This window comes from Hemiscyllium ocellatum, chromosome 2 (genome assembly GCF_020745735.1).
Source record: "Hemiscyllium ocellatum isolate sHemOce1 chromosome 2, sHemOce1.pat.X.cur, whole genome shotgun sequence".
In the NCBI taxonomy this organism is placed as follows: Eukaryota; Metazoa; Chordata; class Chondrichthyes; order Orectolobiformes; family Hemiscylliidae; genus Hemiscyllium; species Hemiscyllium ocellatum.
In genome coordinates this window covers 83,605,377-83,619,807 of record NC_083402.1, presented here as the reverse complement: position 1 = coordinate 83,619,807, position 14,431 = coordinate 83,605,377, and the positions used below count along the sequence as shown (strand labels likewise).

Genomic DNA, 14,431 nt, shown 5'->3' with positions numbered 1-14,431 from the left:
TACATTGTACTTTGCTCAAAAATTGCATGAACCTATGTAAGACTCCGGTAACTCACTTTTTAGATTAGAATCAGTCTAAACATTATTGCACAGACAGGGAACACGGGGGGCTAACACCTTTAACATATTATCTGGCACACCAATTGTTACAGTTAACCTGAGAATGTAACTTTTAAAAAACGTTTTGTGATTTATGTATGGAAGAAGTGAAACTACCATGGTATTCTAACAGATGAAAGACTCAACAAACAATCAAGGTATTTTTCAATGTATAATTTCAGTTACATCACACTATAAACTTATGCTATAAATTCTGTGTCTTACAATTATGTCCTCCACAACCACCTGATGAAGGAACAGTGCTCCGAGAGCTAGTAATTCCAATTAAACCTGTTGGACTATAACCTGGCGTTGTGTGATTTTTAACTTTGTACACCCCAGTCCAACACCAGCATCTCCAAATCATTTTATTTCTGTCAATAAACTTGATTCAGTGAGGGTATGATTTCCAAATCAGACATCACAGTGTTTTTCTACCCTATCAGACAGATTAATTGTACGGGGTGGCACCTATTTTCATTTATAACTGAACAAGGCAAAGGTTCATCATTGCCTGTGCCCTACTATCTCATAATTCACACATAGGTCAAATTCTGGTTTCTCGAACTAGTGAAAAAAAAATAGGAATATTAGAAACTGGCTCAGATTGCAATTGTCATCTACATATTCATCAATATTGACTATAATTTTCAGTAAACAGATCTAAAAATAATAAGTATTTGCAATGGTTTTGGGTACAAGCTACATTGTGCTTTATGACATCAGAACTCAATAAAACCATCTTTTTACATGCATTAATAAACTATAAGAAAAGTTAGTTTTTATATAATACTCTTATGCCAGTGAATATTTAGTATTTTAACTCTAAAGAATTGCAGCAATCCATAAATATTCTTTTCCAAGTGAGTTATATAAAACAAATATGCAGATTATGTAAAAGTTGTGCTAAAAATATTCCTAAAATGGCAAATAAAATCCAATTAAGGTGACAATGAATCCTCTCCTTCACACGTTTTTGAGCAGTAATTAAAGATTAGAGCAATGGAAGGAGAAGGAAAATAAAAACAAACATTTAAGGGTGGTGGGAGGGGGTTTAACCTCTTTTTATACATCTTAAAGTATCATGAATAAGATAACAATTCTGATATATTAAGCTGTGATTGATAAAGATGTGGCTGCTATTATCTTGAGGGAAGAGATAGTTAGCTATAATATTACAATATAATAATCCAAAAGTTTTGAGGAGTTGTTGAGTTTGAATTTCAAAGTTTGCAGAATGAACTTCAGGAAGACATATACAGACTTGTTAAATGGGCAGAAATGAGGCAGATGAAATCTAATGCAGAAAAGTATAAAGAGACGCATTTCAGTAGGAAAAACAAGGGAAAGCAATATACCCTAAAGATTACTAATTCTAAAGGGGATGTAGGAAAAGAAACATGGAAATACGTGTGCACAAATCATAAAGTGGGACTGCAGATTGAGGAAATGGTTAAAAAGACATACAGGCTTCCTGGATAAAAACCAAAAGAACCGCGGATGCTGTAAATCAGAGACAAAAATAGAAATTGCTGGAAAAGCTCAGCAGGTCTGGCAGAGGAAGGGTCACTCAACCTGAAACATTAATTATAGTTTCTCTTCACAGATGCTACCAGATCTGCTGAGCTTTTCCAGCTATTTTTATCTATAGGATTCCTGGGTTTTATAAAAGGGGCAAAAGCTGAAGTATTGTATTTAATTCTTAACACTGCACTTAAGACAGTCATGGAGGTATTAGAGAGGATGCAGAGAAGATTTACAAGATTAGTTTCAGGGATAGGTTGACTGCAAAGAGTGAACAAATTTGGATTGTTTTCCTGAAGGATGAATGTTATGGGGAGATTGGAAGGACATATTCAAAATTCAAGAGAAAGAAACTACTCCCACCAGTGAAAGGATCAAGAACAGTGGAGATAGATTTAAAGTTGACTGACAGAAGGACCAACAACACAAAGAAAAACCCTTTTTATAGAGGGTAGTTTGATTTGGAATGCACAGCTTCACAGGAAGGTTGGAGGTAGATTCAACTGCAGTTTTCAACAAGGGGCTGAATAAATACCAAAGGGAAAACTTTGCAGGGTTCTGAGAGAAGTGTAAGGGAATGAAACATGCTGAGTTGATCCTGCAAAGTGACCTGATGATTTCAAATGAATGGCCTTCTGTGCCAATAACCATTTGATGATTTTACAAACACAAGTTCAGACTTTATCATCAATCGTCAATACTGCAATAGTGATAATTAAACATATGATTTTTAATCTATAAAACTACATTTAGTGCTTAGTAAGAAAAGGTAATAATTCTGGGTAAAGGACATTAAGACAATGGCATATGCAAAGTAGAGGGCAGGGAAGCAGAATTTGGTGTGGGACTTCTAATTCTTTACCCAATTTTCTCAAAGAATGTATTCTAGAGGTCAGGCATAGGAGAGTTAAATAATGTTGTTCACAATTTTGTCATTTCCAGTTCCTCTTGCATCCGACAATTATCAGTAGGAAACGAGAACTCAGTCTTTAGTTTTCTTCAGAACAGATAGCATGCCCTCACTTCTCTTGTTGATTGGATATCTCAATTTTCCCAACCACTTTGCTAATGATCCTATTACCAGAATGAGGGACAGAATAAACATTAGACCAGCCACTCAATGAGAAGAATTTAAAGAAATTTTATCTGTTTACATTAATTTTTATAATAGGATACTCAAAAAAGTTGATGCTCTGCAAGCTTGAGTGTATGATTTAGGATTTTATTAATCAGCATAAGAAAAAATGTAACAAATTTTACAAGTCTTTCATAATGCAACATTCACACTTTCCAAAATAGAAGAGCAATTGCATCACTTAAAAATTTCATGTGAATCATTATACAATGTATCAATTGAATGAATATTTCAGGATGTTTGATCCTGTTTTAGATTTCATAAAATATTCATCAGCAGCCTTTTGTGCATTTTTATTCCCTTCTACCTTGAACAAAGAAGCATCGTTATCAACAGCAACAAGACAATTAACTTGTTTTTTTTTAAAATTCTCTTTGTTAAAAGATGCCTTTGTTATTCTTTCACTTTTATGACTTGTCTGCTGCTCTGTTGGATGTGTCTGAAGCAATGGGCTGTTCAGCCACCGAAAGGCTTAGCAATTTCTCTGGACCCTGAACCACCACACATTCTTGGGGTTGGCCATTCCTCCTGGATGAATATTGCTTGCTAGTTCGATGTTCATTAGAACCAACTGCTTCTTCAGATTTCGGAAGTTTGTTCTCTGAGTTTTGGTGGCTACATTTTGAGTTTTTGGACTTGGATTCAAATGATTGATTTTCAAGTTGAACAGCAATATTTGTGGAAGCATTAAGAATTCGTGCAGTATCAGACTGATTGTGAGAGGCTTGATCTCCAGCAAACAACTATTAACATATCAGAACAGAAAATGAAAAAAACTACAAGAGAGTGCCCAATTCATATCCTGTTTTGATGACGGTCAAAGTTTAAATAATTGTTAATTTGTTGATCTTAAGACTACGAATATCTAAACCTCACTCCAACTCCCAAAATTTCCTTTACTTTATCTACAACAGCTGTCATTACTCCTGCCAGCTTTCCTGTGGATATGTGCTTAGAAGGAATAAATGATCAATAATAACTATACAGTCTGTACCTAATTCATTTGTTGCTGCTGTGTGAAATCACTGAGAACAGCTGTAGTAATGGCTGCAATGCCATAAGAAATGCAGGTTCTTATTACTATATTTTAAGATATTTATTTGATTTCATTTATTGCCACAATTCTGCACATTTTGTGAAAAATGTTGTATTGTCTTGACTATTATGGGTCAGCAGTTTGGAATTCATAACTCTCCCAATTAACTACAAACTTCAATGTGTTTTTTTTAATTGGGACTGAAACAAATACTGAATGTGGAGGATCACTGTTAGGGATCTTCGCCTTTGAGCTAGTAACACAGCAGAACATATTATGACAATCATTTCAACCGCATGTTGCCATAAGAAAATGTTCAGGCAAACCAAAATTAAGTAACTGACATACTGGGAATTTGTCCATCAAAATACATTAATGAAGGATACCTCAATTGATCCATTTGTTAGTTTGAAAGAGTTGAAAACTTGTACATTAGAATTCAGCTATTAAATCACTGGATACAAAGTTGATTCAAAATCTAAGTGAAGCTAATATTGTTTTGCAACAGAAACAGAAAATACTGGCGTTTCATACCAGATAAGTACCTCCCTGAACAGTGACAAAGACAAGCTAACATTAACAAATACACTCCATAAATGATTTGGTCAGCACTGAAGAGCCCTACAAACTTCTAAAGTCCTAAGATCACTGCTCTCTACTTAATTATTAAGTCATTAGGGTGAACTGTAGCTGTATTCAGTGCCTCTAGTTAAGTGAAAGGAAAAAAATATATCATTGACCATGATCTGATGACTGAAAGATTTGCGCTTTTGGCAGTCAAGCTCAGGTGTAGGGTCTTTTCAGTAAACTAGCCCACCAATATTCACTGTCACATCTTATACAGAAGTAACAGCCATGTGTTAGATATGTAATGGTAGCAGAGGAGAAAGTCAGGACTGCAGATGCTGGAGATCAAAGTTGATAGTATGGTGCTGGAAAAGCTCAACAGGTCAGGCAGCATCCGAGGGGCAGGAGAATTGACCTTTTGGTTAAAATCCCTTCATCAGGAATGCAGGGCTTATGCCAGAAACATCAATTCTCCTGCTCCTCGGATGCTGCCTGACCTGCTGTGCTTTTCCAGCACCACACTCTCAATAATGGTAGCAGACCTTGTAAAGCAACCGCTTTAGCATTCAGTGAATTTCATGAAAAACAAAGAGGAAGAAACTATTGGTAGCAAAAATCAACAAAACTAAACTATTGGTAAATTTAATTAACCATTATTTCAATTTACAGCTGCTTGCACATCTTGTAGCATTTCCAGAAATTAACACAAAAGGAAGCCATTCCATCCATTCTGCCAGACTAAATCGTTGAAGCTACTCCTCAAAGTATCAGAGTACAGAAGAGGTCCATCAGCCCATCATGTCTGTGCCTTCCATGACACTAAGTTTACAATAGTCCCACTTTCCAGCACTAGGCTCATAGCATTGAATAATATGACATTTCAAGTGCTCATTCAAGAATTTTTCTTTCAGCCCACGCTGCTGAAAAAAAAAGCTTATCCAGCTTCTTTTCATAGCTAATGTGCTCCATTCCTGGCAAGATCCTGGAGAATCATTGAGTACTCATTTGTCATGTTTCTTCTTCCACGTGAATTATCTCACTCATTTCAGGGTTAAATTCTATCTGCTCATCTGACTATATCCTCCACAATTCAAGACCTTTTACCTCACTCTCACCCACCAAGCCAATCTTTGCATTATCCCCCAACTCACTTATCATGTCCCCCATAGTCTCATTTATGTTACGTTATGTATTTATATCATGAACAATAAGGGACCCACCACTGATCACAATGGCTGCCACTGAACCCTGGCCTCCAAATCATAAAAATAACCTCTACCACGACCCTCTCTCTCCTGTTACTAAGATAATATGGATCCAATATGCCTAGTTATCATGGATCCCATATGCTTTTACCTTCTTTATCAGTCTCCCATGTGGGACTTTGTCAAAGACTTTGCTGAAATCTACATAAACTAAATCAACTGCACTACCCTCATCTACACACTTGGTCACCTCTTTGAAAAATTCAACCAGATTTGTGAGGCATGACCTGCCTTTGACAAAGCCAAATTGATTATCCCTGATCAAGCTCTTCTCTAAATGGAGATTATTCCTTTCCTTCAGAATTCTCAGTGTTGTCAATAGTTTTAAATCTTCAGTAGAATCTTATAAGGGTCAAGAAACGTGGATGATGGTAAAATTGGATTGGGGACTGCAAGCTGGGGGAGTTCCCTGTGGAGGGAGGGTGACAACTGCAACGGGTCAATAGTATCCGTAAAATGGGGAAAACATGGTTTAGCATGATGGAAATGCGGTCATGTGGGAGGCAGGTTTGTCCACGGTAAGACGCACTATTGTGAGTGCGTGTGTGTCTAAGTGCGTGAGAGTGTGTGTGCTTGTGAGAGTGAGAGAGAGGGGGCGGGGGGGGGGGGTGTGTGTGTGAGTGAGTGAGTGAGTGAGTGAATGAGAGAGAGAGAGATTGCATGTCTTGCATCACTGCTGGCCGTTTCTCTACAATGTCAATAGTGCACTGATCTGAGTTGAAACTTTGGTTCAGGTGTTAGAGTCTGGCAGCGTGACGTCCTCTGTCTGTCATCCAGAAAGAGGATGCCTCTCTTTTGCACAGTCCCTCAAACAGGACCTCCAGCTCCCTGTCAAAGAATCACAGTTTCATCTTCCACTTCTCAGGCATGTTCAGATTCTGTCATTTACCAAGCAGGGCAGCTTCTGAACTTCAGTGCACACTGGGTGCACATGAGTTTTTTTAAAAGATGGTTTGGGCACCCGGTAGGTTTGTCTTTTGGCAGATAACTGGTCAGTGACAAGTTGTCCCAGGAATGGAGCACGCTAAGATGAGGAAAGAATTGGGCGGGAGGGATACCAAATGCTGAGGTAGGTGGTTGTCAAGATGGATGTGGTAAGATACGATGAGAAATCTCACCAGGCTTTGTAGTTGGAATTCCTCAAAACAAAAAAACTGACACATCTTGCACAGTCAAAAAAGGTAAGATTCAGATCCTAGTCTTCAGTTACTAACCCTTCTACAAATGGAAATTGCATCCAATGTTAACATTATCAAGCTTTTCATAATTTTGTAAAACTCTTGATTTTCTCTGCTCGAAGAAAAACATTAAGCTATTTATTTGCATATTAATTAACGAGGAATCATAGACAGGGACAACATGAAGTCATGTAAACCTGTCTTAAAAATAAGCATTTCACTCCTCTTTATTAAGAAAAAAAAAAGTACTTTTAAAACTTCTCAGAGTTACAGCACCGGCTGTTCTTTTGGTTTTTATTGGTTACATTTTCATTTTTGGGGATTTCTTTTCCATTCTCACTAAATCCTTTACTAGGTGTTGCAGTTACACACTAACAATTCTTCAGTGTTTGTGATGCATTTTGTTTTCTTCTGATAAATATGTAGCACAAATGCTAACAATTGCATGCATATGTATACATTATTAAAAGTTGTAACTCGAAAATAAGACTTTCATCATTATTGGTGAACAAAACTCCCATAATTTGGGGAGACACTGTGGCTCAGTGGTTAGCACTGCTGATTCGGATTCGATTCCAGCCTCAGACGACTGTGTGTGTAGTTTGTACATTCTCCCAGTATTTGCATGGGTTTCCTCCGGGTGCCCCGGATTCCGCCCACGATCCAAAAATGTGCAGGTTAGGTGAATTGGCCATGCTAAATTTTACATAGTGTTCAGGAATGTGGGGGTTAGACTTATTAGTCAGGGGTAAACATAGGATAATAGGATAGGGAAATGGGTCTGGGTGGGTTACTTTTCGGAGGGTCGGTGTGGACTTGTTGGGCCGAATGCTTGTTTCCACACTGTAGGGATTCTATGATTTTATGATATGGCTCTTGCTGGAACATTTCAATCTTGTCATGTAATAACAAGATACAAAAGCCAAGGCACTGAAAAGACAGCATAAAAGATTATACTTCAAAATATTTTTAAATTAGATCAAGGTCTGACCCTCACCATTTGTTCTGATCTCTCTGCAAAGTAAATTAGTGTCTTTAAAAGAATCTAGTATGACCAACAAAATTTCTCACAACAATAAATTAATACAAAAGTGTACTAATCAAAGCAAGTTGAGCTGTGTTGCTTAGCAATTACAGATGAATTTACATCAATAAGTGCAGCTTTTCAATGAAATGATGTGACAACACTAGCAATCAATTGCCTAAAGATGAGTTAAGTACCAACCAATGTCAAATGAATGCGTCTAAGTAAATGAGGGAGGGGCCCTCTTGTGGCACTGTGGTAATGTCCCTACCCAAGACTGCGAGCCCCACATTAAATTCCCACCTGCTCTAGAGAAGTGTAACAATATCTATGAATAGATTTATTGAAAAAAAGGATAAATTAAAAAACACTTAAAAAAATAATAAATTAGGGTCCAATAACAAACAATACAATGTTTAAAAGACATTTGGATAAGTACATGAATAGGAAAGATTTAGATGGATATGGGCTAACAGCAGGCAGATAGGACTAGTTTAGTTAGGGATCATGGTCGGTGTGGACTAGTTGAACCGAAGGGTTTGTTTCCATGTTGTATGACTCTATGACACTAATTCATTATTGGAACAATGTATTTTATAAAAAATAATCTGTTTCATTTATAACTGACAGCTATCAGTCAAGTTTATATTACTGCAAATGTTCTTTTAATCTGTTAATTAACAATTATTTTGACTGAAAGATATCCTTCAACAAATACTACCAGAACAGATAAACTATGCATTTATTTAAATGCCTTTTATAAGCTCTTACTGTGTACAAATTGAGCACTGTTTACCTATGGAATGTAATTAATTTATTTGAAGCATATTAAGCACACAAGATTCTATGTACTTCTAAGTGTTTCCTTTAAAAATTATAAACTTTATTCACCTGTATAACATGTGGTGTTTCCTGAAGTATTTTCTCTTTGGTTGATTCATCTTGTTCTTTCTGACCATTTCCAACTGTGGATGATAACTGAGGTTGTCCAACAGGACCAAAGTCTGATTGGTCTATTCCAGCCATGCTGGCCAATTTCCCCAGACTGCAAAATATTTATATATATAGTGATGGGATAAAGTGCAAGACAACTTAATAAAACATATTCTCTTGTAGCTAAAGGGACTTCACGGCAGAACACAAATCACTGACAGAACACCAATCATGTTTTCCTTGGTCTATGAGAGACATTTAACTTAATAAAGTTCTTGCAAAGTGTGTGCAGGCTTAAGAAAGAAAATGACAGTGTACAAAGGAGAAATGTTAAAGAAAGGCTCACAGCTTAAGGAAGAAGATGCACAAATTATTGAAGGTAGCAGGACAGACAGAGAGAGCAGTAAATAAAGCATGGTTTTCCCGGCTTTACTAACAGAGGCATACAGTACCCGAAGAAAGAGGTGATATTAAACGAGACACTTGTTAAACCTCAGCTGAAGTAAAGCATACAGTTGTGAGTGCGAAATTGTAGGAAAATTGTTAATGCATTAGAGAGAGTGCAAAAGTGATTTACAAGAATGCCTCCAGGAAATGAGGAACTTCAGTTATGAGGATATATTTAAGAAGTTTGGACTGTTCTACTTGAAGACAAGACGACTGAGTGGAGATTTGATTTTACATCGTAAGTGAGCAAGATAAAGAAAAGCTGTTCCCAGTCATAAAAGGAACAAGAATGCAAACATGGATTTAAAGTAATATGCCAAAGAAGTAAAAAAAATTCACTCAGCAAGTAGTTAGGGTATGGAATTCACACCCGGGAATGGAGGTTGAGGCAGGTTCAGTTGAGGCAGATGGATGAAGGAATGAATTGGATAAAGGAATTATGGAAAATAGAAAATTTTCATCAGTCCTATGTTCAGGCAACAAAAATACAGCATTATATTGGTTTCCTTTCTTTTTTCATAAAAAATCTTACTTTATTGCAATCAATGAGGGTTTAAGTGTTGTTTGCTAATAAAACTGAAGATTGAAAATGGCTATTAATTTGAACCTTTAGGTCAAAAAGAACAAAGCTTCAAAACTTATTTTTGTCATTCTCAGAAGAATTGTAATACCTGAAATGTGAAAGAGAAACAAAAGTACCTATGTATCATATATATTAGTAAAATTCTTAAGACTTGTTATTACTAATGGGAAGAATAAGTTGTTTTATATTTTGTAAATTACAAAAACATTTCTGCTACGAAGGGGGAGATGAGTTATTGTATGACTGTTCAGTAAAGCTTCTAGTTATTTCGATCTATTACAGCCTGTAAGAAATTAGTATGATGTTCTGTTTAAGAATGATCAACTATAAGTGCATTTTCAAAAGTCTGAATTGCCTTATGCTCGTGACAAAGCAAGGTCATGGGTTTAAATTTTTGCTGTTGTTATTATGGCGAAGGCTAACTCAAAAGTTGTGGTGAAGAAACACACTTTCATGGTATGACAAATGTTCATGAAGATATCGAAGGGAATTGGTTTGTTTTGAAATTAGCTTAGTATCTTAGTACTTTAAGGCTTACTTTTTAAACAGTACATAACAGATGTTTACTAAAAGTAGCACTTTGAAATTAGGTTTTATAAACAGTCTTGTGGTTATTTTGTCCGTTGATATACAATCAATTGAATGTATTACATTGTTTCTTATGTTTTTTTTGTTACTTCACTTTTTATATACTTGTTATCCCATTGTGGTGGGTTTTTATTTAATATGTACAAACTCTGCATATTTTTTATGTAGGTGCAACTCTGCTAAACCTGTTTCAAGCACCAGCGTTATGGTGAAGTCAGTTATCACCAAAAAAGATACTGATAGGCTTTAGAATTTTCCTGAAAACTAGGAGTATCAATTAGGCATTTGTGATGATATTAAATCACTAGAATGTGACTTTACATACACCACATAGACACAAATTGTTCTAATGGTGTCACATTAAACATCTATGGAGTTAGTAAGCTAATAAGTACAAGCTGTCATAAAAAGGATTTGACTGACATTTGAAATAATAAAATCAGAAAAAAGCAGGGCGCGATATGAGTAAGATAACCATCACTTTTAAAGAAACCAATTAGGAGTTGGGTACACATTACCTAGCCAATCTGAGACTGATCATGTGATGTTCATGCCAGCCAATTAGTTTGCAAACTACATCTGATCACACATGGGGGAAATAGTTAGCAAGAATTCATAAGCAATGACACTTACTGGTACAGTGCACAGAACAAAAGACCGAAGATAGAAGGAACACTTCATTCAACAGAAAGGAGCAGGCGAGGTGTGGCCAATCAACCAGAAACCATGAGGTGGAATTCCATTGTGAATTGACAAATCCATTGCTTTTATTAAGTATCATTCTTTTGCACTTATTTGATAACGTTAAATTATGTGAAACTTATTCAAACATACTCATACCAAGAGTAGATCTGCATTTAGTCAAATTTAAACAACCTTGAGATTCTTTCTCAAAATTGGTCTTTTATTCTAATTGACTTATGTCTCACAATTAAAGTTGAGTTGAATGTTCCAAATCTCACATTATTAAAGTTTATTAAAATGACATAGAGGGTCAGAATATAAAAAATGCAGTTGTTCATACTCAACCCCACTTTTGAGAACATTCCCTTTCTTTTATAAAGCGTAAGGTCAGTCAGGGGTTATGAATATTCAGCCTTCTGTGCCAATTAATGTTATTGTAAGCATTTGTGAAATGCATTTCCACGGCAAACAAGATTATTGGTCATATAGCAATATTTTAAATTTGAGCCAACTTTATGAAGCAAAAAGGAAATACAGAAAGAGACATGTACAACAACTTACCCAGCATCTTTTAAGAGATCTAAAAAAGCATGAAATTTCTTGAAAGAGGCTTCAATGCTTTCTAGTACTCCTTCATCCTCAAGGATCGTACTTGTGGTAGATTGCGCTTGCAGAGCATCAGACAGAGAAAGATTGATTTTTCGAAGCTGGGCATTCTCAACTTCAAGCTGTCAAAGGTAAGCAGATCACAAGAACTATTTTGTATTAATTGCATAGTATATTCTATTTTTGATTCACAATATTAACAAAACATTTACTTGTTTCACTCTTGAAGTTTAAGCGAAGTCAACAGTATAAACTTACTTCACATGGACCTTGATGTTGTTGCATATGATCCAGGTAATGAGGTTAGCATTGAAGCAAAACTCTAAGCTAAATCCTTAAGGAAAGGGGTGAATTGGTAATGTTCCTAATATATTTTTAAGTTCTAAAATTCGCCCGCCAATGAACATTTTTTTTTTGCAGATGTCAAAAAAGTAATTTAAACCGATGTTGAAAGATTGAACACATGGGGCTAAATCTTGGCGGGGCAATAAACCTTAGCAGTGACCTAACAAAAATCATTACATTACGAAGGGGTGGACAGGGGCAGATGTAGAGAGAACATTTTCACTTGTGGGAGAATCTGAAACTAGGATCCATAACACAAGATACCTATTAATAAATCCACTGGAGAATTCTGGAAAAATTGCTTCACAGAGTGTGGTCAGACTATGACATCACCACTACAACAATGAGACAATAGCTTATTCTTTTCAAAGTGAGTCCAAATGAGGGTAATCTAAGGTTAGGGCACATACAGTTCCAGACGATGTCAGTGACATCAACTTCCTATCTCAGTGTGGTAGCATATTATACACCAATTGTAAAAAGGTGTCACAATCATTATTATTCTCTCTATGACTTTAGCCAATAAAACATACAAACCTTGTAGAATAAACAAAAAAAAAAATCAGACTAGCTAAGTACTTCCAGTCATGAAGTAAGGTGAAATAACACCGCAAAGGCCAGTATCCCATTACCTAGTCACACTTTATTTACAGGTGCATAGTACAAAACACTGACTCAACTTGCTTAGAGACGGCTCCTAGAGCAAACAGAACCCTCAACACTCCTGTTTATATCAGAACTCCCTGACTGTACCAGGTTAATAGCCCCACCTAGGGCTGACTAGTAGATGACATTGGTAGAGGTACAGGTAAATTTCTGACGGATGTGGAAGGATCCCTGGGGGCCTTGGACGGAAGTGAGGGTTTTGCACTTCCTGCGGTGGCAGGGAAAGGCGCCAGGAGCGGGGTGTGGGCCTCATGGTGAAGTGACGGAGGGAATGGTCGTTTCGAAATGCTGATAGAGGTGGGGAGGGAAATGTATCTCTGGTGGTGGAGTCCGTTTGGAGGTGGCGCAAGTGGCAGAGGATGATGCAGTGTATGCAAAGGTTGGTGGGGTGGAAGGTGAGGACCGGGGTTCTGCCTTTGTTGTGTTGGGAGGGGTGGGGTTCAAGGGCAGTGATGAGTGAAGTGGAGGAGATACGCTGGAGGGAATGTTAGCCACTTAGGAAGGGATGTTGTGATCGTGGAAGGCGGCAGCTATCTAGGACTTTCTGAGTTTGAACTGGTCATCCTGGGAACAGATGCGGCAGAGGTGGAAGAATTGGAAATAGGGGACAGCGTTTTTACAAGAGGTAGGGTGGTAGGAGTTGTAGGCCAGGTAGCCGTGGGAGTCTGTGGTTTTGTAGTATATGTCTGTGGTTAGTCAGTTACCAGAGGTCCACGAAGGGGAGGGAGATTTCCAAGATGGTCCAGGTGAATTTGAGGTTGGGGTGGAAGGTGTTGGTAAAGTTGATGAACTGCTCAACCTCCTCATAGGAGCACAAGGTGGCTTCAATACAGTCAACGATGTAGCAGAGGAACAGGTGGGGGGTTTGTTCCCAGGATGACCAATTCCACCTCAAAGTACCAGATGGCCTCCTTCTTCCACGATTGCAACATCCCTTCCATGTGGTTGACAATGCCCTCTAGCACATCTCCTCCACTTCACGGAACACTGCCCTCGAACCCAACCCCTCCCAACACAACAAGGACAGAACTCCCCCCACCACCTCCCCCCCCCCCCGCCCCCCCACACCCCACCTTCCATCCCATCAACCTCCACATACTTCTGCCACCTCCAAACGGATCCCATTACTAGAGACATATTTCCCTCCTCACCCCTATTAGTGTTCTTAAAAGGCCATTCTCTCCGCAACTCCCTCATCAGGTCCACACCACCCACTAGCCCACACTCCACTCCTGGCACCATTCACCGCCACCATAGGTAGTGCAAAACCTGCGCCCACACCAGTCCTCTCACTGCCATCCAAGGCCCCAAGGGATCCATTCACATCCATGAGAAATGTGCCTGTACCTCTACCAATGTCAGCTACTGCAACTGTTGCACCCGCTGTGCTCTCCCCTACATCAGGGACCCACAAGCCTCATTCCTAATGAAGGGCTTATGCCCAAAACATCGATTCTCCTGCTCCTCAAATGCTGCCTAACCTGCTGTGCTTTTCCAGCACTACACTCGACTCTGAGCTCCAGCATCTGCAGTCCTCACTTTCTCCATTATAACCATGAGTCTGGTAATACAATTTTTTACATGTTGTGATTTGTTCACATATGTAAATTTTGCAAATAATATTTAAAATGAAGACATAAAAGTACAATCAAATAAATGTGAAGAGCAATCTTCCTCAAGCAGCTGAGGAAGTATAACTGATTTTAGCATCCAATTGACAAACTTCAGTCTTCTAGTCTGATTGTCATTGT

The 14,431-nt window shown here is 37.8% G+C and overlaps 1 protein-coding gene across 1 annotated transcript in view; it reads right to left on the bottom strand.

Annotated features, from left to right (window-relative positions):
- Positions 1 to 2,940: 2,940 nt before the first annotated feature.
- Positions 2,941 to 14,431, bottom strand: part of cep78 (centrosomal protein 78) — an 85,105-nt gene continuing 73,614 nt past the window's right edge. The window contains exons 14-16 of the mRNA XM_060845090.1: positions 11,625 to 11,791; positions 8,720 to 8,873; positions 2,941 to 3,501 (exon numbers count right to left, since the gene is read on the bottom strand). Of these exons, the coding sequence (XP_060701073.1) occupies positions 3,166 to 3,501; positions 8,720 to 8,873; positions 11,625 to 11,791 (657 nt within the window). The 3' untranslated portion in view covers positions 2,941 to 3,165. The remainder of the gene's footprint in view (positions 3,502 to 8,719; positions 8,874 to 11,624; positions 11,792 to 14,431) is intronic.